At 32.9% G+C, this 24,936-nt stretch overlaps 3 protein-coding genes across 4 annotated transcripts; 2 read left to right on the top strand and 1 right to left on the bottom strand.

Annotated features, from left to right (window-relative positions):
* The first annotated feature begins 1,035 nt into the window (after positions 1 to 1,035).
* LOC108468941 (uncharacterized) lies at positions 1,036 to 6,840 on the top strand. Of its 2 annotated transcripts, none has more exons than XR_008282743.1 (13): positions 1,036 to 1,369; positions 1,454 to 1,541; positions 1,635 to 1,734; positions 1,821 to 1,894; positions 1,983 to 2,054; positions 2,207 to 2,284; positions 2,591 to 2,715; positions 2,902 to 2,974; positions 3,707 to 3,768; positions 3,849 to 4,229; positions 5,043 to 5,145; positions 5,822 to 5,958; positions 6,590 to 6,840. XR_008282743.1 is itself a non-coding variant. In XM_017769812.2 (13 exons), the coding sequence occupies exons 1-12, from the start codon at positions 1,290 to 1,292 to the stop codon at positions 5,946 to 5,948; spliced, it is 1,437 nt and encodes a 478-aa protein (XP_017625301.1). In that variant the 5' UTR covers positions 1,036 to 1,289; the 3' UTR covers positions 5,949 to 5,958; positions 6,590 to 6,840. The 2 variants fall into 2 exon arrangements, 1 of the variants encoding a protein (XP_017625301.1); XM_017769812.2 differs by having other exon boundaries at positions 5,748 to 5,958.
* Positions 6,841 to 11,053: 4,213 nt separating this feature from the next.
* LOC108457603 (uncharacterized) lies at positions 11,054 to 15,838 on the bottom strand. Its single transcript, XM_017756650.2, has 5 exons — positions 14,582 to 15,838; positions 13,575 to 14,356; positions 13,405 to 13,494; positions 12,147 to 12,899; positions 11,054 to 11,836 (listed from the first exon to the last, which is right to left on the bottom strand). Exons 1-5 carry the CDS (start codon positions 14,688 to 14,690, stop codon positions 11,711 to 11,713), a joined length of 1,860 nt encoding a protein of 619 aa, XP_017612139.1. The 5' UTR covers positions 14,691 to 15,838; the 3' UTR covers positions 11,054 to 11,710.
* Positions 15,839 to 21,376: 5,538 nt separating this feature from the next.
* Positions 21,377 to 24,476, top strand: LOC108453793 (uncharacterized). Its single transcript, XM_017752134.2, has 2 exons — positions 21,377 to 21,655; positions 23,185 to 24,476. The coding sequence occupies exon 2, from the start codon at positions 23,198 to 23,200 to the stop codon at positions 24,134 to 24,136; it is 939 nt and encodes a 312-aa protein (XP_017607623.1). The 5' UTR covers positions 21,377 to 21,655; positions 23,185 to 23,197; the 3' UTR covers positions 24,137 to 24,476.
* Positions 24,477 to 24,936: the final 460 nt, after the last annotated feature.

The raw sequence follows: 24,936 nt of genomic DNA on the forward strand, positions 1-24,936 counted from the left end.
ATTTTAATTTTAATCTTATGAATATAATACTTTATATTATTTTGGATAATTTTTGTAAAAGATGCTTAAATTTTTTTTAAAAGTGATAATTTATTTTAATTTTTAATAAAATAAAATCAACATAGTATTTTCAATGAAATGAAAATTTTAACCCTTAATCTCACTATTATAATACTATCATATTTAATTTTATCATAATAATCTAAAGCAAGCTATCAATCTAATTCACTAAGACATGTATATGTTACAATTCAGAACAAGGCTACCTCAAGTACTGCAACAAGTCCGAAATGGTGCATATGCAAGAATAATGAGTCAAGATGTTGCCGGAACATCTCGAAAGATTTTGAAAGTCAAAAAAAGGGATCGAATCCCTGTAAAACCTAATAGAAGATTTAGAATGCTCTAGAAAGATCTACACATGTATAGCATTCAATAGAGTCACGTAGATTATTTATGAGAATCAATCTAGATCGTCTGTTGTATTTGATTTTAACCATTAGACCTAAAGGGTTTGCCTATATAAGAAAAGACACTCATCCTCATTTGTAACCAAACTAGCATAATAATACTTTTACTGTTAGATTTGAGTATTGATGCAAATAACAATAGTTAATTCATTGACTAGATTTAATAGTGAATAATATGTGAAATTAATAAGTTGATATGAAATTACACATAAGGTAATATGTTTGCCGCATCAAATTTTAGAAAATAATAAATTTTAACTTAATGAATGTAATCATTATAGTTTGATAAAAAATAATAATGGTCAAATTGATAAAAAAATATAAATATTAAGGATTAAATATGACATTATACTTTTTTTATTTCTAAATATTTTTCTAGAATATCTGATGATGTCATCATATGACAAGTGCTAATTTAGGGTTGGTTGGATATCTTTTCTTAACATTCAAAGGACTGAATCAGTGAATAATAGAAAACATTAAGGACTAAAGTATAAAAAAAAACTTCAAGGATGGGTCAGAAAGTAAAAGTGACGCCGTTTCCCTTAACAAAATAATAATCGGCGGTGACTTGCATCATTATTCATTCCGTCCATACGTCTCTCAGTTCAGCATCTGTTACGCTTTCTCCTTCAAAAAGCAAAACATAAAAAAGAAAAAACAGAAAAAAAATTCTTAATACTTTTAATCTACAATACCATATTTTCTTGTCAACCAAACACGAAAATTTCCTTTCCGTTTCAATTCTCTTCTTTGTGATTTCGATTCTCGATTCTTTTTGATGAAGAAGGAAAAGATTTTAGTTGTATTGGTGTGACGATGTCCAAAAAAGCCAGCAACTGCGCAATTTGCGACAATTCAAATCGCGCTTCCATTTGCGCAGTTTGTGTTAATTACAGGTGTATATATACAGATATATGTATAATCGTCATTGTTAAATTTAAACTTCTTTTTTTATTCTTCTCATGAATTCTTGTTTGCAGATTAAATGAATATAATTCTTTGTTAATATCGTTGAAAAGCCGTCGTGATTTTTTCTATTCAAAATTAACCGAAGTGCTTGCCGCAAAGGTTTGATTTCTTTCACTTAATTTGAAATTAGTTTTTTGATACCACTTTTTGAGTATTTTTTTTTTTTTAAATTTTGATTTGTTTTGTTGTTAGGGGAAAACTGATGATCAGCTGAATTGGAAAATTCGTCAAAACGAGAAGCTAACTTACTTGAAAGAGAAGCTTCGTCTTAGTAAAGAACAATTAGCTCAAGGTTTTGATGCTTGCTCCTCACTGTTTATTTTTTCTTTTTAATGTTTATATTCGTTAGGCGTATGCTAAATGGTGCTTTACATATAGGGAAAGCTAAGATTGAGAGGGCGTCTCATGACTTAAAGTTTAATTACGGAGTGCTTGATTCTGCTCGAGCTGCAGTACCAATTCTGTTCCATTTTGGTTTATTGGCCAGAATTACAAGTTGTATGAACATTAACTTTAGGAATTATATTTTTTTCTCTGCAGTTGGAAAAGAATCGTGTGGAACAGATCAAAAAGTACTATCCGAACCTTATTTGCACGCAAAGCTTGGGCCATGTGAGATCCCTTTGTTTTTTTTTTATGTTATTGTTATTTTTGAGGCATTACATATCTCTTTATGTTTTTTTGTTTCTTTTTGTTTTTTGGCTTATTAGAATGTCTTTTATTTTATCTGAAAGATGTGACTTTAGACATTTTCTAAGTTGCAGATGGCAATTACCTCGGAACGTCTTCATAAGCAGTCTGTGGTCATAAAACAGATATGCAAATTGTTTCCCCAACGTCGGGTAAGTGCTTCTATTTTAAAATTGTTTTGGTCCCTGGTAGTGACTGGTGACTAGTCAGTGTGCTTCATATGCTTCTTCTAGTTATGAGCCTTACCTTGACAATCTTTATTGATCATGCATGTTACAGAGATTTAACCAAAAGTCTAGTGATATTTTCCTTTACAGTTACTTAAATATGCAGCTAATGTGGTTAAGATTAGGATATTCACCCCAGACTTATTCATTTCTCTGCCTCTAAGCTTTTATATTCTAGCCACTATCTCCTAGGTTAAAGATAAGTAAGCTGAACTTCTTCTACTTTCGCAGGTAAATTTAGAGGGGGGAAGAAAAGATGGATCCAGTGGTCAGTATGATCTTATTTGCAATGCTCGCTTACCAAGAGGGCTTGATCCCCATTCTGTTCCATCAGAGGAGCTCGCTGCCTCGTTAGGGTAAATTTTGGATATTTATATAAGGCTATATGACAACTGTAATCCGCCTACATTTATTTACACCTCATTGAATAATATGACATTGGGACAATCACTTCCCTCAGCTTTGCATCTTCTTTGTTATCTAAGCCATCTATGAGCTTGAATGTACAGTTTCTGACACTTTGGTGATCCGCTTGAAATCAGATACATGGTGCAACTTCTGAATCTTGTTGTTCGTAACTTGGCTGTTCCTGCACTTCATAACTCAGGTTTTGCGGTATGAACTAGGAATCAATTTCACTTTTATGCTAAGTCTAATAAACTTCTTGAAGCTTCTGCTTTTGGATTTTTTTTATATAATATATATACATGACATATATGCATATATAGTTTTGCATTATTTGGGTTTCCTGTGGGTAATCTTTAAGTGCTCTAAAACTGTAAATCATAATGGACTATTGCTAAAGAAAAATTCTATTGTCCTAGGTACTGTTAGTAAAAAATAGTTGAGCCTTCTTAATTTTCTTAAGCATTTCTTTTGTATTTTCTTCATTTTATTAGTATGACTTGTGGTTTCAAAATTTATTGATTTCTGTATAAAAAAGTAATTTTCATTTCATTTTTGAACTACCTTTCTGGTTTCTAGAATGACTATCAAAGAATTCAAAGTCCATGAATTTTTCTGATGCATAGCATTGTGATGATTGTTCTTCCTTCAAATCAAATATGGTTTTAAATAAAAGTGGTGAAAATACCAGCACAAAAACATCAAGAAGTGAACTTTTTATCTTACATTTTTCATTAAATTTTCTAGTGTTCCATTGTTTGGTTCTGGTGGTTTAAAATGAGTACTAGCAGCTATACTTTCAAAATATATCCCTGTTTTGAAGCTCTTCCATTTCACATTGAAGTATATTGGTTTCTATAATGATAGCAACCAAATCAAGCATAGATGAGATCTATTTTACCCCATTATTATTGTACTCATGATGTTATAGTTTCTCCTCAGGGGTCTTGCTCACGAATATGGCAACGAGATTCTTATTGGGATGCATGCCCGTCTTCTCGAAGGTATCTCACCCGCAATGTTATTTGACTTGGTTGACTAAGGTTTTTCTCTGGTGGGACTGAATATGTTTGTTTGTTTGCAGCAATGAGTATCCACTTTTTATACCTCGCCAAAATTATTGCTCTGCTAGTGGGGATAATTCATGGACAGATAGAAGCTCTAGTAATTTTGGTGTTGCTTCAATGGAATCTGATAAAAGATTCCGTCTGGATTCATCTGGAAGTAGTAGCTTCAATTGTTCTTCTGGTTCTCCCCACACTGCTGAAACACATAAGGAGTTGCAGAAAGGGATTTCTCTTCTGAAGAAAAGTGTGGCATGCATTACCGCTTACTGCTACAACTCACTCTGTTTAGATGTTCCTACTGAGGCATCTACTTTTGAAGCATTTTCTAAATTACTGGCCACGCTATCTTCAACCAAGGAAGTTCAATCTGTTTTTTCGGTGAAGATGGCTTGTTCAAGGTACAGCCTGGTTTCCTGCCTTATATTTCTGATATATATGAGCTGAATCATATGTTTAATTTGTACTTTTGGTAAAGTTTTGAAGTATAAAAACAGCTTTTCTAACCTTAAATAAGACTTACAGAGAGTATTTGTTGTTATCTTTGAGATGATAGTTTTAAGTTCTAAAATGGGTTCTCTTTACAAGTATATTTTGAGAAGCTTATAGCTAAGCTGGAAATCTCACGAGTTGGATTCATGAATGAGTCATCTTGAATTGTTAAAATGAACAGTTACTTATCTTCCGGGAAGAGTTTGGGTGTCACCATCCATACTTAAACCTAAGTATTGTGTTTCCTATAGTATCCCTTTGGTTTTAAGATGCTTCTCTGTTCAAACTTTCTTCAAGTGAATAAATGGTTAGAAATGCTTTTGGATAGGATATAAATTTATTTTTTCCCCTTCTAGTTATCATGTAACTTCATTCGCTAAACTTAGCTTCAGCTTGTAGTTTAATTTTAACCCAATTGTTATTTTTTTGGTCTTGTGGAAGTAGAAATTGTCTTCTTGACAATCAAGTGTGAAGGAAAAGACTTAGAAATTGACATGTCGTATCTTATAAAATAGAGGGGAGCTGAGATTGGACTTACTCTGTTATCCATGTTTAAAATCCTGTTGTTTTGGTTGCTGCTCAATCAACCTTTCAAAATTGTTGGCATGATGAGGACTAGAAGAGTTGTTATATTTTCTTTGGTGCTTTTTTTCATAGTTTATACACATGTATGTATCTATTTTGTGTTAGGTGCTTTGTCGAGCTTATCTTTTCAATTTCAGGTCAAGCAAGCAAGTCCAGCAACTTAACAAATCTGTATGGAATGTGAATTCTGCCATGTCATCGAGCACGTTACTGGAGAGTGCACACACGCTTCCTTTGACGGTATAATATTGCCTTTGACTTTGTTTTAACTTCAAACATTTTGAAATTTTAATTTGTTGAATTTTCTGATTCACAAGATGTTTGACGTGTTTTTGTTATATGGTTTTTTAACCAACACGCACCTATATATACATTCTATTCTACATACTTTTCTTTTAAGTGTTGGAAAAGTATGACTAATATATATTCCACTTCTCAGTAGTTTCCATTCAATTGGGAAGTCATTTGCATGGTTGGATTATGCCTGTTATTCATACTAGCTTTGAAAATGAATGTATATGCTTTTCACATATGTTACTCGAACTCAAGTATTAATGCCAGATATGGATGTCTGACATGAGTGTTTTTTTTATTTCTAAGCTTTTCCACCTATATGAAGTATCCCTACAGGGTCATATCTTCATATCCTTGTTATATGCGTCAAACGAGTGCCAAGTTTGGATATTTTTAGAAAAATGAACATTGAAGCAATAGCTTTTCTATCGTTATCTTCGCTGAGAAATTCTAGCAACCTTGTCGATGAGATTGGTTTGGACTTTTTAAGTTAGATGCTTCATAATTTGGATACATTATTTTGATTTTGTTTTGCAATGATCATGAAGAAAAACTTCTCTGATAGCAACCTTCGTAGTTCGGCTGCCAGTTTTCTTTTTGCTACTGAGATGTCTGATACTAGGAAGAATGAAAACTCAATTGATGAATGGGATCTTGTGGAGCATCCAACATTTCCCCCTCCACAATCAGAAACTGAGGATGTCAAGCATTGGACTCGAGCCATGTTTATTGATGCTACAAAGCGATGACCAGTTACCTGTAAGTGACATGTTGGTTATCTAATCATCAAGTGTCCAAGTAATGGCATTATCAGCTATATGCATCTAACGCCAATGCTTATTTCCTCAAATTATAGCTTTAAACAAAACCTTGGTGTTTTGCATTACCATTGCTGATGTTATTCAATTTCATGAAGATATCGATCATGTAATCTGGATTTGGAGGTGTCAGAGAAAAGTATGTTTCTGACATGATTATACCCGGTCTTTTTTCTAATATGTTTTCATATATTTGGAGAACCATGTTTTCATACCCACAAATGTGTTTAACGTAACAGTCATACATAGATACTTCTAAAAAAAATTGAAGAGTTTGGATCACATATTTGAGGATTTCTATAGAAGACATCAATCATGTATCGTATGCTATCCAGATTCAGAAGTGTCAGATACAAGTATGTTTCTGACACGATAATACCCAAATTTTCTAAGTCTTTTCATATATTAAAAGAAATCATATATTCATACTCATATTCGAGACGTGTGCTTGATGTAGGTGTCGGACATAGATAAGAAAAATGAGTAGTCTGGGTCACATAGTTGCTCTCCATTGTTCGATGTTAACTTTTCTCTCTTAGCGTATGAATTTCTTCTGTGTTTTCATTGGATAGGTTTTTTGAAGAAATTCTAAGATGGAGGATGGGCAAATCTTTAAATTCCGGGCCTTGACTAGTGTTACATGTAAATAGAGGTGATTTCGTTATTCATGTTGTGTATATAGTTATATTTATTTTATTCACTTTCAAGTTGTTTGAGGATTCTTTCTCCTATTTTCAATGGAAAAAGAATTAATAGGAAAAAATTGTTTAACAAAGTTTACCTTGGTAAAATGCTTTATATAGATTTGTAATATTTGTTCTTATGTTTAATTTTAATATAACTATTTATTTGTGTTTTATTATTTTTCTATTTTTGATACGAGTAATTTCACATTTTATATAGTTTTCTCTTAAAAAGGTCGTTGGCAAAGAGAAATTATTGCATTAGACGTGGTTAAATATTAAATTAAATTTAAATATGGTGTTTAAATTATAATTTGTTAATTTAGTCTTTAAACTATCATTTTTTACCCGTTGTTTCATTAATTTTACTGTTAAATGTCAATAAGTGATACGAATCACCATCTGTACTCTGTAGCAAAACCTATCTGTTTTTCAAACTTGTTTTTCCATTTTTAATTTATTCCTTTTTCCCCGTTATAGATTCTTTGGCTTAATCCTAGGGTTGGATTCTTTTTATGCTAAGTTTAAATTCACACACTACACAGAGGACAGATAAATTTACTTTATTCAATGGGTTTATTGTTTAAGTTCAAATTGAATTTTATTTTATTTTGATTTAATTTCTTTAGTAAAGCTATGTAAAACTCATATATAAATAAAGCAACTCTAGAGATGAAACAAATAATTTTTTTTCTTAGTCTATTTTCGTATATATTATTTTCCAAGTATCATTTAAATGGTATTAGAGGTTTTTTTTCTCTATTTATTGAATTTGTATTTTGTTATTTTAAACACAAACAGTTTAGATACTTCTTAAGTCATTTTTTCAAAATGATTTTTTAGGTACATCGTCGGCATAAGGAGGTGTACCATCATCTCTATAGGCGATTTGTAGTTTTTAACAATCAAATACACTGTACATGAGGTTCACACGCCAATTAAGACCGTAACCCCTTTATATGCACCAATTGACATTTAGTGAGAAACTTAAAATAATGGACGAAGGAAAAACATCATTAAAACTATACTTGAAAACTTAATTAGAACATTTAGGATTTAAAAACCAATTTAAATATTTACCAAAAAAAAACAACCAATTTAAATTATAGCGAATGGTTTGAGAAAAATTAATACCATTAACCGTTTAAAAACTAAAATAATAAAAACCGAGACATGTACTGGTTTTTAGATTCCCTTCCCTTACAGATATAAATCCTAAAACACTTTACACCACCATCTCAAATAATCACCATTTTATTAGAACTCTAAAAACCTCAATCATCTCTGAGTGCTTTCTTAGTTTAACCCTCCTCTCTTGGGGCTTTTTTTGTGGCCAACTAGTAACAGGTTGTCACCTCCCCCACCGAACCCTCCCCCCAACTCTTCCTTTCCCCCTTTTATCCTTTCTTCTAACTCTTATATCTTCTCTTTCCGTTACCTCTTTTATGAACTTTGATTGCCTGTCCCATATGGCTGGTCAAACATTAATTGGAATAACAATTTGCGACATTCAAATTCATTTTGTATTGTTGACATTTTTTACTAGTATAAAATTTATATTTGATCTCTAAAATGTATCTAGGCAGCAAATGCAGGTTAGTTAGTGTAAAAGGGGAACTAGAGATGATGGGTTTTTAACCTTATCCTTGTGGCTGCAATATTGTAGGGATAAAGAGAATCAAAAAATGCATAGGTTCTATCCTTTGGATTTGAAACTGAAGCTGATCAGATTTACTTAGAGAGGAAGCCCTTTTCGAAAATAAAAAGTACACTATATTTTAAGATAATTATGTATTAAATTTTGAAGGCTTGCTATTGAATTTTCGAAAACATAATATGCTACTGATTTCGCACAAGGGGCAGCTTGGGGTGAGTGTTTTTACTTGTTATTTCGAGAGCCGATCATTGTATTTACGTATTCTTTTTAGGTTATTCTTGGAAAATTTTATTAATTACACGTTAGGTTATTTGGAAAAATTATTGTAACAATTTGAACTTTGTAGCTACAATTATTTATTGTGAGAGGTAGATTGGTCTTAAGTAAATAATTGTTTAGGATGAATTGTTAAATAAATTCATTTTATGAGTAAAATTACGTAAAAGTAAAATTAATAAATTCGAACTGCATTAATAAATATTATGTGTTGATAGTCATTTTCTTATTATCCTTACAAAACTTTTCTGTTCTATTTTCATGTCCCAATATTAGAAGGCTTACTTGGGACAAAGGGCAAACCGTTATTCCAAACTCGTTCTTTTCCCCTCTCACTATTTGTTGCCAGTGTTCCTAATGCCTCTCTCATCTCCATTGCTTGTTAATATTTTTTTCCCTTTGTTTTGTAAGGTGAAAGGGTTTGTTGAGATTGCTCAATCTGTTACGAGACTCAATGCTTCATGTCGGGACTTTTCGATCAATAGGACGGTGCCACTCTATGTAGGCATATGTGGAGCTAGAGAGGGTTAGGTAGTTACCTTTGCCATCCTAAAATGAAAAATTATTCTTTTAGTCTCATTAGAAATTATAAAATTTCAAATTAATCTAATGATAAAATTACATTTTGTCCCTTAAATTTTATAATTTAATTTTGATCCTCAAAAATAAAAAATCAAAATTGTAAAATTTTAAATTAATATAACAATAAAATTACATTTTAGCTCTCTCCAAAGTTACAATTCAAATTCGGTCTTTTAAAAAATTTCTAGCTTCACCCTGTTACATTCCTAAGACTTTTGATGTCAGTGGATCTCCTTCAACCTAGTTTGATCAACATAGTCTTTTTTTTTATCTAGTTACCTCCTAAATTTAAATGATATTTTCAATATGTTAAATTCAAATTATTCTTGCAATAATATAAACATATTTAAAATTGATTCATATGTTTTAAATATACTCAAACATTAAAATTAAGCTGATATTTACCACCTAAATTGATGTTAAACTAATATAAAACCTAATTGATACAAGAGCAATATTTTGAAAACTCAATTATAATATCTTAAAGTTTATGAACCAAGCATAATTTGAAAATACCTAATACAATTAACTATAAAAATTTCTAGAAATTTATTAACATTTTAAAACATAGAAATCCTTAAATGCTTACTTAATTGATTAATAATTATTATAATAAATAATGTAAAATTTACTTAATTCATCAAATAATTTTATTTAATTACCATAATAATTCATGTAAAATATGAAATGAATTATTGTATTGTATACTCAATATAAATATACAAACTATTTAATTTGACGAGGAACTTTTCTTCTTGTCAATTTCAGTTCATTGCGCGGGAAGGTAGTAAAGCAGCACATGCAATGGCGGCTGAGGGTTTGCGAGCCGAAGAGGACTTGCTGTGGGTTGAGGATGCGCCTTCGAAAGCCATGGAAGCGATCGATTCTGATCAATGATTCAGTCGACCACCATAGTCTTTGCTTCGGTTTTGCTGTTTAGGTTGAGAAATTCTGAAATTTGGCTGACTATCTCAACTAATCTTCTTTCTCGGGGTGATTCATTGCCGAGTTTAGGGGTTTTTTGCCGTTTATTGGGAGGGTTCTTGGACATGAGAAAAGCCTGAAATTTGTTGGCCGGAGAGGATGATGTTTCTATTTCCTTTCTCTTTCCATTTTGTTTTTCGTTTTTTTGTTTTTGTTTGGTTCATGTTGTGACTATTTTTGGATCTTCTTCGGGTGATTTTTCAAGCTCATTAATAAACAGACTATTTTTCAAAAATATATATATATACAAACTATTTATACTCTTTCATACAATTTAAAAATGACTGTTAAATTGTTAGGAGGCTTTAAAATGTGTCTTACGTTTTTTTGGCTTAATACAAACTTTAACCCCTAAAATATACCATCTTTTCCATTTTGATCCTTAAAAAGCCCACTTCATTCCCTAATATTATCACACTCCCGCTTTAATTCCTCTCGATTTAATCCCTAACATTATTAGTCGTTCCTGATTTAATTTTTGGACATTATAAAAACCAATTAGAATATCCAACCAATCATGTCACTTATCATACAATTACATCGAAAAATTCTATAAAATCTTTAAAAATGAAAAAATTAAAAATATATATTAAAAATATAAAATTACAATAAAAAACTATAAAATTTACTAAAATTTCAAATATTTAATAAATTCAAATATCCTACAAATATCGCATTGTAATATCATGTAATTTGATCAACTTCGGATACTTGACAAATTACAAATATCTTATCTGTTGAATCACAATCAAATAACTTCATGTTAAGCTTAACTAAATCAAAATATTGAATGAATTGAAAAGATAAGCATGGAATAATAATAATGATAATAGTAATATAATAAATAAATAAAATGAACTAAACTAAATTAAACTTCTTTTATTTCCACATATTTTTCCATAAAATTAACCATAAACACAAATAAGCTATATTTCTATGAACTCTCTTCAAAGTAAAAGGAAGAAAAAGGAGGAAGTATCTCCCTAAAGATGCAACAACTTTCACTGCATCTTTTCCAAATCAATTCTTATCCTAGACCCACCATGGAAAACTAATCAATTCTCTCTTATACGAACCTAGGACCTATGTTACTCAAACCTGGTTTGAGTGTGAGTCTTGGATATGTCTGCACGGATTCTAAGTTTTTTTTTCTTGTCATGTATGTGAAGTGTCCTTGAAGAGTCATATCCTTGTACAAGGTTCGGAAGTATATCGAGCATAATATCCGGATTTGGGTACTTCAAGAAAGATGAAGAACCCGTGAAACATAAGAAAGGACTTATTGCAACATTTGCAAAATGAACTGTCAAACCAAAACCTACCCACTAAAATACCTAACTCATCAGCTTTGTTTCTAACAGAAGACATCAAAAAAGAGATAAAGTGAGGCAAAGAAAGGGAAAAAAATAAAAAGAAGAAGAAGAAGAAGAAGAAGAAGAAGAACTAATCATCTGCAATAATAAAAAAAATTGGAACTCCTTTGGATTTGACTATGTAAGAACAGTCAAAAGTCAAGTTTCAGACCCTGAGTCGGATGAACTCAATTCAGAAGCTCCATCCAAATTATTTGCAAAAGATTGAGATAGCTTTGGTTGCATGCCACGGCAAACTTTCAGAGATGGCCTCAGTTTCATGTACTGCAAAACCAAATCGATAGGCAAGCTAAGCAAACAGCATACAAACCATGAAAAGAAACTAAGCTAAGCAGCCATGGGACTGGATTGCAAATAAAAGCATTAGAAAATGTACTAAACCTTCAAATAACTTCATGCGTATAAAGAAAAAAAAAACATAATTTTCGGTATACTTCTAGGTTCATTAGAAACGTTAATACTAGGAAACAAGTCATACAATGACTTCAATGAGAATTTATTGAATAAATCTGTTATATATCATTAAAGGGGAAGGGAAATATAGCAAAAAGACAAAAGGGAAAGTACCACTTACCTCCTGATAAAAAGCATTAATCTCCTCTTCCGTAAGCCCTTCATCCTCACCAGTATTTTCTTCCCAACCAAGAGAACGAAGGAATGCAGCCTCTTCCTCATCAGGATAAACCATAGCAGTAGCACTCATGTTCTTTTCCCCATCATCAGAACAGGTGTCACCATTGCTAGCAGCTGCAGTACCATTCTCATCAGCATGAGCAGTTGCAGAAGCCGCGTCTACTTCCTTTGTAACTTCAGATTTCTCTGTAGTGGAAGTTGAAATATGAGGATCCGGATCTGAAAGACCAGCAGAAGTGTTTGTTGAGGCCTTCTTCAGGAGATTAAAAAAATCATTTCGGCTCTGGGTTTGAGCCAAAGAAGGTCTCTTTTCCACAGTGAACCCAGCTATTGGATTAATGGAAGCTGCCTTGAGTTCCCCAGAAGAAAGCTTTGGGCTGTTTGAGTTTCTTGCAGGAGCAGATTTAATAGGAGCAACAGCATGTTGGCTAGTAGTAACCCTGTTGTTTGTGATTGTTGTTGAACTAGCAATATCTTTTTGAGTAGGAGACGAGACCCCATTCTCCCATCCTGGTTTGAGAACCAAAAGCTTCCCAGATGTCTTTGGCATATCGGACTTGACATGTCCACCATGAGGAGACTGATTACCTTGATGAGTCAAAGGCTGTGGCTGTGGTCCACTCTTGACAGCTACATTTGTCTCACTTATTCTGGCTGCAGGTTTGGCTTTTGATTTATCTGCTGAATTTAGAACCTGGGACAAGAGAATTAGATTAATCATTACCTTTAGTTTCCAATTACTAAACAAATGGATCTTTTATCCGTGCAGAAGCAGTAGACAGGTAACAGATAGGAAACAGAACAACTTCATAAACAGTTTACGAACAGGCAGCAGACAAGCTAACCTCAGAAAATATTGGCATTTCACAGTCCCTTGAATATGTACAAGAACAGTAATAAATTATGATTCAATCACAAGACTATATCAGAAAAGTCGTGTGATAAAGAGAGAGTCCCCATGAACTTCAAACCAAAATCCAGTATAAAGAAAACCAGGGTGGAAAAAGAAAAAGAAATAAGGCTTGCTTATAAAATTAGATATAAATAAATATAGGGCTTTCAAAATCAATAGATGATTTGCAAGAAGACTGATGGAAAAGGTAGGGGGACCAAAACTGTTTAATAGGACTAAAACAACAAACTTAAAGCAGCTAAGATTCAAGAGACAATATTTGCTGAAACTGAGGCAGTTGGCTTACAGAACCCTTAGGCATAGAAGGCGTCACTGGTATTAGTTGCCTTGATTGCTTAATAGCCAGTTCCTCACGCCTTTGAGTGTTAACAGATAACTAAATAAAATAGAAATGTATGGTTAGATCACAGGTATAAGTTATACATGTAATGAGAACTTAGTTACTAAGGCAGTTACCATGGGAGGCGTACGGGTTCGTGAAGGAGCCTGTGCTAATGCTTCAGCCATATTAAGACTAGATGAGATGCTTGAAGCCCCAGAACCTGAGATGGAAGCAGCTTGTGAGGCAGACAAGGCACCTGTGCTACTACTTCCAACTACACTGGGCACTTCTGCCAAAGCTGATGTCCATCCTTCTCCATCAATCAAAGCTGAATTACCAACAGGCAAACTCTGAGAAGCTGAGCTCAAACCAGGAGAGGAAACTCTAACCATCTCAGGAACCCCTAGCCTCTCTTCACTTCCAAGTGAAGGAAAATCTTTCTCAAACACAGCCTTGGGGATGCTACTCCCGACAGTACCCCCAGAATGCAGACCATTGCTACTGTTATGGTTACTGTTACCATTATCTCTAGAGTCCACTACCATCCTTCGTGGCAAAGGCTCAATCTGTTTCCTGTAGAGCATAGAATGAGAACGACGCAATGTATCTATCTCTACCCTACTGGTCGAGATACCTCCTAATTTCTCAACCCTACTGGTCAAGATACTTTCTAAAGGGTCCGAACAATAACGGTCCCAATGGTCCCCAAAGCTTGTCCTCTCTTTATCCCTTTCTCGATCCTTATCACGGTGACTCCTACTAAAGCTACTGTAAGCATGCTTTGCAGAAACATTTCCAGAACTCCTCCCTGAATTCAACGAACAAGTCCGATCCAAAAATGCTGAACGAGGGGAATGGAAATCACTTATATTCCTAGAATTTCTATGTCTCCCATGATGCAGCAAAGAAGAAACATCTATTATAACAACAAGAACACAATTATTATATATATACACATTCTCAACAATCAAAGGCTATAAAACTAGAATAAATGCAATGAGAAGCACAATGATAATAATAAAATAATAAAAGGGCATAAAATGTGTCTAACAGACAGATGTATGTCCAAAGAACATTATAATCAAGTATAAATGCAATGAAAAATAAATGGGTATCTAAAAGTTGGCTTGTCAAACGGTACCTGAGTTAGAAGAAGAGGAAGTAAAGTGGTGGGCTGAATTGCCACCCCCAGTAACAGTGCCAGTACTTCTCAGCCATTCTGGAACTAATGCAGGTTCACTTCTTTCCATAAGGGATACCAAACATGATCATCAGAAAAAGAAAAAAGAAAAAGGTTATGTAACCTTCTTCAAATCCTAACCCACCAAATTAATTTTCTTCCTCTTAACCCAACCCTAATCACTCAAACCACCAAAATTAAGGTTGCTGGATTTAAAGTGGCAAAGAAGGAAATGTTTGGATCAAAGGAAACAGAATTTTAACACAAGTGCGAAGCCACAGCAACGAAAACAAAGGCAATCACAATGAGGAGATTACATTTCAATTAACTCTCTCCTACGCCTCCATCTTTGATTAAAGATGGATTTGCAGATTACTGATTTTCCAGTTCCAAATGAAACTCATATGTTCCAATAATAATAGTAATAAAAGAAAGGATCTAACCCTCTTTTCAAATCAATAACTTAGGCAAAAATACAGCAAAAATAACTTTCCAAAACAATAGTTAACGCCCACTTAAAACCAGTTTAATTAAGGAGAAGGAAGGTAAACAGACATAAATTTGGAGTAAAATTAAAACCCTGAATTAAATTTTAATTATAAGTATCCGACTGCTAGGGCTTCAAACTAAAGAGGCAACAACAAAATTTGGGGAAATTCTATACAAATGAAGAGCAGATGAAACAAAAAACAGAATCCAAACCCTAACACCCCCCGCAACAATTCCTCGCTATTGCCTCAAAAAAACGTAACCTTTATAAAAATAATATAATAATAACCGTCCCATTCCAATGCGTTTCTTTTTTCCGGGAAAATTATTAAAAAGGAAAAATTACGAGAAAAAAAAAACGAGGGAGTTTCAGTGAGAGAAAGAAAGTGAAGCAGAAGATAATATAGATAAAAAAAAATAGATAAATACTGATTATTCAAAAAAAAAACAATTGCAATTTAGGGTTTTGATTTGATTGAAGATAAAGAACGAAGCTTAAATTTCTTTTTTTTTTCCCTTTTCTGATATATATTTTTCTTAATACTCGGCATCTTGTTCTAAAAAGAAAAAACATTTTTCCTTTAAAAAAAACAAATATTTAAATTCGTTGGTATAATATTATTTTATGATATTGAAATTGAACAAGGCTTTTCAATGATAAAACTTTGGCTTATGTTATGTTTGGTAAGGTATGGTGTGCTGTTTTTCTCTGGGTTCTCTCTGCTTTGTTTGGTCAATAAAGGCCGTACGTTGTTATTTATATGTGTCCATTCTGGGTCGGTCCACATGCCTATTTTTCTCTTTATTTTTTCAATATTAAATATTTTAATTTAAAATTATTATTCAAAGCAAATTCGACTATTCGAGCTGGACTCCGTGACCTGCGTACGAGTTTAGTTGCCAGCTGACCGTATTTGTTCGTAATTGAAATTTTGTATATTAAAATAAAATTTGTTTTATTTTTCAAAAATTAAAAAAAAAGTCAGATTTTAATCTAGACGTTGTATATTTTGTGGTTCATTATATGATTAAGGCATTCTTATATAATTGATTTTTTTACCGGTTAATTTATCGAAGATGTTCAATTTATTGAAAATTGATATTTTTATTAATTTAATTTTTAAATGTGTTCGATAATAAATATAAAAAATCATTTCTTATAATTTTTAATGAAAATCATTGAAAAGATAAATAGATAAGTGGTAACTTATCATTTAATGAAATGTAATCAATCTTTAATTTTTTTTCTTTTACAATATGTATTATTCTTTAATTTACAAATCAATCCATAATAATCTAAATTAATTATTTTATTAATACTTTAGATATTGTTTGAGAATAAGTAACTCGTTGCCACGTTTCATATTTATCAATTCATACAATGTTAATTAGAGGATATCTTAGCCATTTAATCGAGCTATGAATTCCATTGTTTCTAGTAAAGTCATGTCATACACAAGTCATGTACCCAACATACTGGCTATGTGTATGATAATCTTTAAAGCATAAGCCTCCACTTATATCAAAGCATATGAGTTACATACATATGGTCAATGACTAACTCAAGATTTTGGTAAATCACACCATGAACGTCACAAGTGGATTAATTCACAAACAGATTCAGAATTAATTCATCCTGGGTCCAATCCAATATATCATTCTTTCAATGAATACATCTATATCTCTATCCGTGAAGTCAACTGCTCCGATAACCAATACTAATCATCTCTCAATTTGAAATTGTAGACGGCATAATAATCTTTCTAAGTTAGTAGTTTGCTGCTTGTGGATGTGATTGGTATTGCGATTACTAATTAATTGTTTAGGGTTCCATATCTAAAAGTTATAATATTTTAAGTTCAAATATAAAAATATAAAAAAACACTCATGATAATATAATTTATTTCAGTAAAATAATTTTTAACTATCTTTCAATTGAATTAGTATTTGATTGATTAATTACAACTTAATTTTTTTTAAGTTTAATGGTATAAATAATCAATTAATTGTTATAACCTTTATAATAAACAATCAATAATAGTATATACCAACATTACTAGTAATAAATTTGATGAGGTTCATGATTTAGCTTGAAATTTACTATTGTGATTCAATATCGATTTGAGCTTACTCTGAATTTGATTTAGACAAAGTTCTTGTTGGTTCAAGACGATCACGAGTATGATATGTATTTATTTTAAATTAATTTTTGTTTTAGTCATTTAGAGAAATAATGTTTTTTTAAAAATTTGTCAGATATTTTATTTTCATATAAATTGTAGCTATCTTTAAAGTACTTCGCTATCATTCTTAAAATTTTATAAATATAAAATTATTTCATTAGCGTATTATTAATTAGTTACAATTTTTAAAAATAAATTTGTTGAATATATTTAACATAAAATAAATTTAATCCGTCTGTTGATATGTGAGATTGATGAGGAGGAGACACGGAGGAGGGTGTAATATCTCGGATTTTCGGGTTAAAAGTTTTGAGATTTGAAGTAAGGGTCAGTGAGTAGGTTGAACATTAGGGTTCATTTTCGCGTTTTAATGTTAGAATGAGTTTGCTGGTTCGGTGGTGGTGAATGTGTTAGTTTACCTTTGGGTTTTGGGTTTGAGTCCTTATGTGTGTTTTGAGGAATTTGTTTATTTTTTTGTTGTTTTTAAGTTTTGAATATTTATTTATTTTTATTTTTATTTGGAAATAGGGAGCTTTTCAAAAAGGAAAGCACATTCTTTTCCTCTCTCTGGACCTTTTTCTTTCTTTTTCTTTTGTTTCCTAATTTCCAGATCTTTCTTCTAGGAGGGTATAATTGTTTCTTCCGTTTATCAATCCATTTCTTTTGTTCTTCAATTTTCTTTTTCTACTCCAATTACGGGGTTGACTTCCGTTCTCGTTTCAAGTTGGATTCGAGTAGAAGTATTGTTGAGTTTTCATAATCAAGTTCAGAACGATAGTTGAGGCGCGTCGATCGATTGCTAGTGCGTAAGAAGCGTATATCAAGTGTGTGTTCTGAACTGTTCAATCTTGATATTGAATTGTTGTTGGATTCTATGGAATTCGACAGTCTCTTGCGTGTTTCTGAACTGTTTGAATGCGGTAACGAATTATTGTTGGATTGTGGGGAAATCTGCAAAATTCTGATGTATCTTGAACGATTAGCGATTGAGGTTCGTTTTGTTATTGCAAAACTACGATTTCAGCTATTTCGGTGTGGTTTCGTGACCACACAGGCGTGTGCCACACACGGCTGTATGACTTTGAGAATTATGGATTTTGGATGTTTTCAGTGCCACATGGTCATGTGGCGACTATTTGGGGAGTTTTGTCGTTTTTCACATGAGTGTGTCTGCTCTGCACCTTATTTTGGCACTTTTGGACAGTGAGTAACACGAGCTACTCACACAGCCATGTAACTCGGTCACACGAGCGTGTGTCTCTTGCATATGGGCGTGTGCCTCTTCTACACGGGCGTGTAGACCCTCACATGGCCAGGGCACACGGTCGTATGGCCCTGCTTTGCAAGTTTTTGTTTTGTGTTGAAATTTGACTCGTTTTGTGTTTCTGTATGTTTTGACCCTCGGTTAAGCCTTGGCAAGTGTGTTTGGGACTCAGTCAAGTTTGGATTTGTGGATATTTGTGCATTTATGTGCTTTAATCTAATTGTTCATTTATATGATGAAGAAGTCTGAATTTATTGTTGCTTTCATAATTGAGTATTGAAACATTAGTGTAATCAAATCTGAATCTGTGCAACTGGAAACGTGAATGTCTATTTCCATATGTATGTCTGCGTACTGTGTGCATTACTACATTAGCATGAAAAATTTGGGATTTGGTTATTGAGAGAAGGAAGACTGATCTGATTTGGCAGTTTTAACTATAATACATTTGTACAGCGGTTTATAGCACTATACTATGCATATGCTAGCTCAGCTGCATATTTTTATTTCAGTGGCTTAGTTCCACATTGTGGTGTGTAGAGTAGATGAGCCAATTATGGTTTTATGTGGCGTGCAAAGTGGACGAAGCGGTGTTTGGTTGGTGGGATGGAATCTTTGATTGGTTGCATTCGTTTTGCATCTAAATATACGTCTGTTTGTGTAATCATTTGGTTATCGACAATATGGTTAATGTGTTTTGATGTGTTTCAATTATTATGTATAGTTGGGACATCGTTTCTGTGGTTTGATAGTGTACTTTAAATTTCTGTTTTGAGATTTTCATAAGTGAATTTTTATACATATACTTGTCTGAAATAAGTGTTGTGTCACTCCGTCTTTTGCCATCTGTTTTATGTTTCCGGCTCACACTGAGCTCCCTAGCTCACCTCATTGTAGTGTTCTTTCTTTTAGGTACTTTTTGTGTTTTGGAAGTTGGATTCAGCATACCGGAGGTCTCAAAAAAATATGATTTGATTCGGTTTAAGTAAAATTTCATAAGTTTTATACGGTTGGTTTTAAATCAGTTTGTAAAACGATTATATAAACTATGGTACAAATTTTTATGTTGGACTTTCGTAAAGTGTTATTTGGATTGAACTTTAGAAACTGTGGATTTTACTACTGAATGTTTTGACGCTGGTTTAATATTGTTCAAACATAATGCACAAAAGTGTTTTCTTGGTTTGAATTAAAGTTTTTGTTTCCGCCACTTTTGGTGACCAATGTAGTCTTCGAAATTCAGTCTAAACTTCTAGGCCAAGTTTTGGGGTGTTACAAAGGGAGTGATGGTGTTGATAAAGACTAGTTCATCTTGTCGGGGCAGAAAGCCAAAGAGTGAAGATAGTGGAGGTGGAAGTTGAGAGTAAATTGGTAGAGTGTAGGTAAGTTTGTTGGAGAGTCGATCCCTTCTTCATTGCATTGAATATTATTTATAGGCGAGCTCCCATGTTAGGTAGCATTAACGTAGTGGACTAGCTATCAAGCCATCATTATAAGACGCATGAGGCGGATGTCCTCGATGGAACGAAGATGTCTGTGATGGTACGCATTCTGTCATTCATTCTTATTCAGAGTATGGAGTGGTTGGCTTCCTTGAATAACTACCTTCCTCTGTTAGAACCGTAAAACTTTGATACAAAATTTAATAAATCAAGATCTGTCATGTAAAATCATCAAAAACAAAACTAAATGTGGAAGCATACCTAAATCCATTGAAATCTTGAGATCTTTTGGTTTTGATCTTCCAAATCAACATACGAGCAATTTAGAGAATGTGGCTCTTTCTTTTTTGAAGATAAGATGTCAAAAAAATTACGCATGTGTAATATGGGGGCATAACCCTAATTTATAACTTTTGCACATTAACCAGAATTTCTAATTAGCCCATTATCAATTAAAAATTAGTTACTAGAGTATCTACATGTATTTGACCCATACTTTATTTAACAACTGAAGCCAATAAGCCTTGATCAAATTAGGTCACTTTTAATTTGAGCTAACATTTCATGATAGTAAATAATAATATATAATTATTCTTATTATACATGTGATGTCAATATTTTTCCAACACCCATTTGACCACATGGTTAAGACAGGAAATGAAGCTTTTGGTGATTTTCCCAATTTGCAACGGGTGGTGTATGTCCCTTAGATGGCCTTCCGTGTTGCCACATATTTCTATTGGTGGGGGGTATACCAATATTTGTCGAAGAGAAAACATTTGTATTAATATTTGTTTAATAATATTATTCTAAAGACTTAATCTATCATTTGATATACAAGTTTGACATTTTTTTTCTAACATGGTACCTATGTTATCTTTTGGTTCATTCTGGTACCTGTATTTAACAAAAGTTATATATTTTGGTACTTAAAGATAGCGGTGTTAACTTTTTAGAATTTAATTTGGATTTTAAAGCTGATTTGGTGAAAGTAAATTGGTAATATTATTTGGTTTGAATTTTTATTATCAATAGAATAAATTTAGTATTAATTGTGGATCGATTAATTTTACATTTAATTTATCAAATTCAATCTAATAGATTTAATTTAATTCAAACTTTAGAGTTAATAAGATTATTAGTTAATTATGAATTTTATCCGATTGACTCTAAAACCCAAACGGTTAATACTATTAGCATGATACCAAATTATGTGTTAAGTATTTTAAAATCGGCACAGGTATGAAACGATAGGGAAATTACGGGCCTCCAGAAACTATAAGAGAAAACATTTGTTATTTTCAATGGGCTTATAGTTAGGCCTATGTTTTCGGCCCATGTGATTAATAATACCCCATAAGAATCTAAATTCGTGTAGAACTATCGACATAATGGCGTTAAAGTTACCTTAAAATGCCAATCACTGATCTGCTACATTTAATATTTATATATAAAGTAAAGAGGTAAAGCAAAATTGGGCTCCTCTCTCCACACCACCAATTGCGGCGGCGGGAGCGGCGGCGGAAAGTGAACCACCTCAAAAGCAGTCTCCTTCGTCTACCGGAACATCGTTTTCCTTCCCCTCTCTCCCTTCCGCTCTCCGAATACCAATTTTTTCTCTTTCAAAAAAATTTCAGATCAACAGTGAAATATCCAGGTACGCTAGATTCGGGTTTTTCTGTTTTATCTCTACTGTTGAATGTTGATATCTCCCATGTTCATTTCATTTTGTTTTCAATTTCGTTCTCAATTTCGATTTTATTGTTTTTGAAAATGTTCTAGCCTAGGTTTTATGCTTTCTCCGTTCCTTACACGACACTCACTCTTATATTAGCTTTCCGCCCTTTTTAGTAATGATTAATTGGTGCTATATATGTTTCTTCTTTAAAAATTTTCATTTTCATTTCCGTTTTTGAATATTCCACGTTTCTTGTTTGCTTTTTTTTTTTAATTATGTAAATGAATGCTAGTGAGTAGTTATTAATGGAGGAGAATCATAAACAAGATTATTGCTTCAAAAAATTTCTAGAGTTTCACTTTAGCTTTTCATGACTAATAATGAAAAATGATTCAAAGCTTCCTGCCCATTATAGTTCAAAGCATAAGATTACCTTGTTGCAGATAGTGCATTACATATTCTACATTGATTATAAATCTTACTGTTACTTGAAAGTTTGTACTGTCTCAGTTTTTGGGTATTGAGAATCTTACCAATGGAAAGAATAACATGAAATTCTAATCAGTCAACAGGCCTATACGTTTATTATTATTATTATTATTATTATTATTATTATTATGTTTATTGGTTTTCAATGTTTTAGCAATGAATTTCATTCTTTATTGCCTTAGAAATGAGTGGTTTTAGCAAGTTAGACTGTGTTACTTGGACTCGGGTGAGTGCTGGATATAGAATGAGTTCAATGTGGGTATATTTTAATGTTTTTTTTATTTTTATAAATATGTATTTAAATCAGTAGCTGATCTTGGGACTAAGTTTTGGAGGGACTAGTAAAATTTTAAAAAATTTTAAGAGTTTAATGAGATTTTTTTTTTAAAAAAATTGAGGGTCTAATTAAAATTTTTAAATTTTTGTGAGATTAATGTGAATTTTCAAATATTTTAAGTGAGCTTAATTAAAATTTTCAAAAAAATTAAAAGGTATAATGAGAAACTTCAAAATTTTGAGATAAACTTCTCTAAAAACTTTAAAGGAGAAATGAAATTTTCCAAAAATTTTGGGAGGCATAATTAAAATGTTCTAAATATTTCAAGGAAAAATGTAATTTCCCAAAATTTTGTGGGGCCTTTAAGCGGGTCCGTCTCTGATTTGGATGGTCATATCCCATTCTCGTGTCTGAATGTGTGCCGAAAATATGTTGAGCATGCTCCTAGAAAAAATGAAGAGTAGGATTAACAGTCATAGATGTTAATTGTCTTCTGGGTATGCACCCATTCCAACTATAAGCACTCCTCTTGAGGCATATCTACTTGTCTTGGGTTTTGTCCCATTTTGTACCCAAAACCAAACATAATTAATTGTTATTTACACTTTTTAAGGTCCATGCATTAAATGTGAGAAGTTTGATCTTGTTGAAAGTGCAAGGCGGATATCGGTCTTGTTTGTGTTTTATAAAATCTTGTATTATTACAATGATTTGATCTCTATCTATCTCTCCTTTGCTTTAGGTTTAAATTGCCAATGGCAAAAGTTAGCAAAGTGCATAAGTCCGATTCTCAGCATAAAAGAGTGCCTTATCCATTGCCCTCTCATCCTAAGAGGGCTGGAAAAGGTTCCAGAAAGAAGAGATGTTCCAAAGCTTCGGAGAAGAAAGATTGGGAAGCTGCAAAATGTTCCGTTTGTCTGGAGTTCCCACACAATGCCGTTCTCCTTCTTTGTTCCTCTTACGATAAGGGTTGCCGCCCTTACATGTGTGCGACTAGCAAGCGGTTTTCCAATTGTCTTGAGCAATACAAGAAAGCCTACACTAAAGTAACATCAGCTGACTCAATGGATAATTCCAGTCTTACTTCAGGTGTGGAGCAGCCCACTGAAAAGATGGAAGTGCCAGAGCTTCTATGCCCGCTCTGCCGAGGACAAGTTAAGGGCTGGACAGTGGTAGAACCTGTACGGAAATATCTAAATCGGGAAAAAAGGTCATGTATGCAAGACAAGTGCTCGTTTGTTGGAACTTACAAAGAGCTTAAGAAACATGTTAGGACAAAGCACCCACTGGCACGACCTCGAGCAGTAGATCCTGTACGTGAAGAAAAATGGAAAAAGCTTGAAAACGAGAGAGAGCGAAATGATGTGATCAGTACAATTATGTCATCAACACCAGGAGCAATGGTGTTGGGTGATTATGTGATTGATCCGGGCTATCATGATATCTATGCGGATGAATATGGTTCAGATGATTCTTTTGATGACCCTTTCGATGATGGCTTTATCCATCTAGATTCATCCGTTCGCTTGCGTGGTAGATTCTTGGATTATGATCTATTTGATGATGATGACTTTGGGATGCACCATCCTTTCCGTCCTGTTTCCCCAGTAACCCGCACTTGGCCTGCTCGCTTTTTGGGGTCAATGGGACTAAGGCGAATCCCGAGGGTCCGAGGACGTAATGGAAACCAATAACTTCTTTGTCTACCAATTACATGGTGAAATCTATACCTTGATATCAGGTAAAATGAACAGATCGTTGGAGAGTCCGACATCAGTAATCAATCAGCTGTTTAGTTGTCGAGGTGAATTAAACGTATCTTTAGCTTTGAGTTCCCTCCGTAGTTATATGTATCGACTATCATTCATCATCATGCATAGTAGCAGCATAACATTAAAACATTCTTTCTTAACTCTTTGTTCTAGAAGCCGGCTGGCAGCATTTGTTCATGGTGAACTTTATGTTCCTCTATGCTCCATGATATACATGTTTGTAGTGTACAGCTTCAAGAAATATCGGAGGAGAATTAAATAATTCTTTAGTGGTTTCTCCATCATATATAAGTTCGACGCTTTTTCGAGTCCATTGAGTTGAAAGAAGTTTGAGTTTTACTCAAAATTCAAGTTTCGAAGCTCAGCTCGAGCTTGAACGAATTTCATTTTTAGACCTTGAGTATGATTCAAGATAAAAACATCTTTTTTCTCTCTGACATCCCTTTTTAAGTTTGAGACTTTCAATGTCAATTGAGTTGAGACTGATTCAAATTGTTTCAAGTTTTGAGTTTAAGCCCAAGTTCAAGGCTTGAAGCTCAAAAGCAAGTTTGAATTTGATTAGACATAACTAATGAAATACTCAAACTTGTTAGATTAAGCTTGTTTTAAAAGATTACTTATTTTTATGTTCAACCCCAAGTTTGTGCTTGAACTGAAGTTAAGTTTGAATTGAAATTACAATACTAATTAAAAAATAAAAGGCTAAAATGTGCTCTAGGTTC

This window comes from Gossypium arboreum, chromosome 5 (genome assembly GCF_025698485.1).
Source record: "Gossypium arboreum isolate Shixiya-1 chromosome 5, ASM2569848v2, whole genome shotgun sequence".
NCBI classification, from domain to species: Eukaryota; Viridiplantae; Streptophyta; class Magnoliopsida; order Malvales; family Malvaceae; genus Gossypium; species Gossypium arboreum.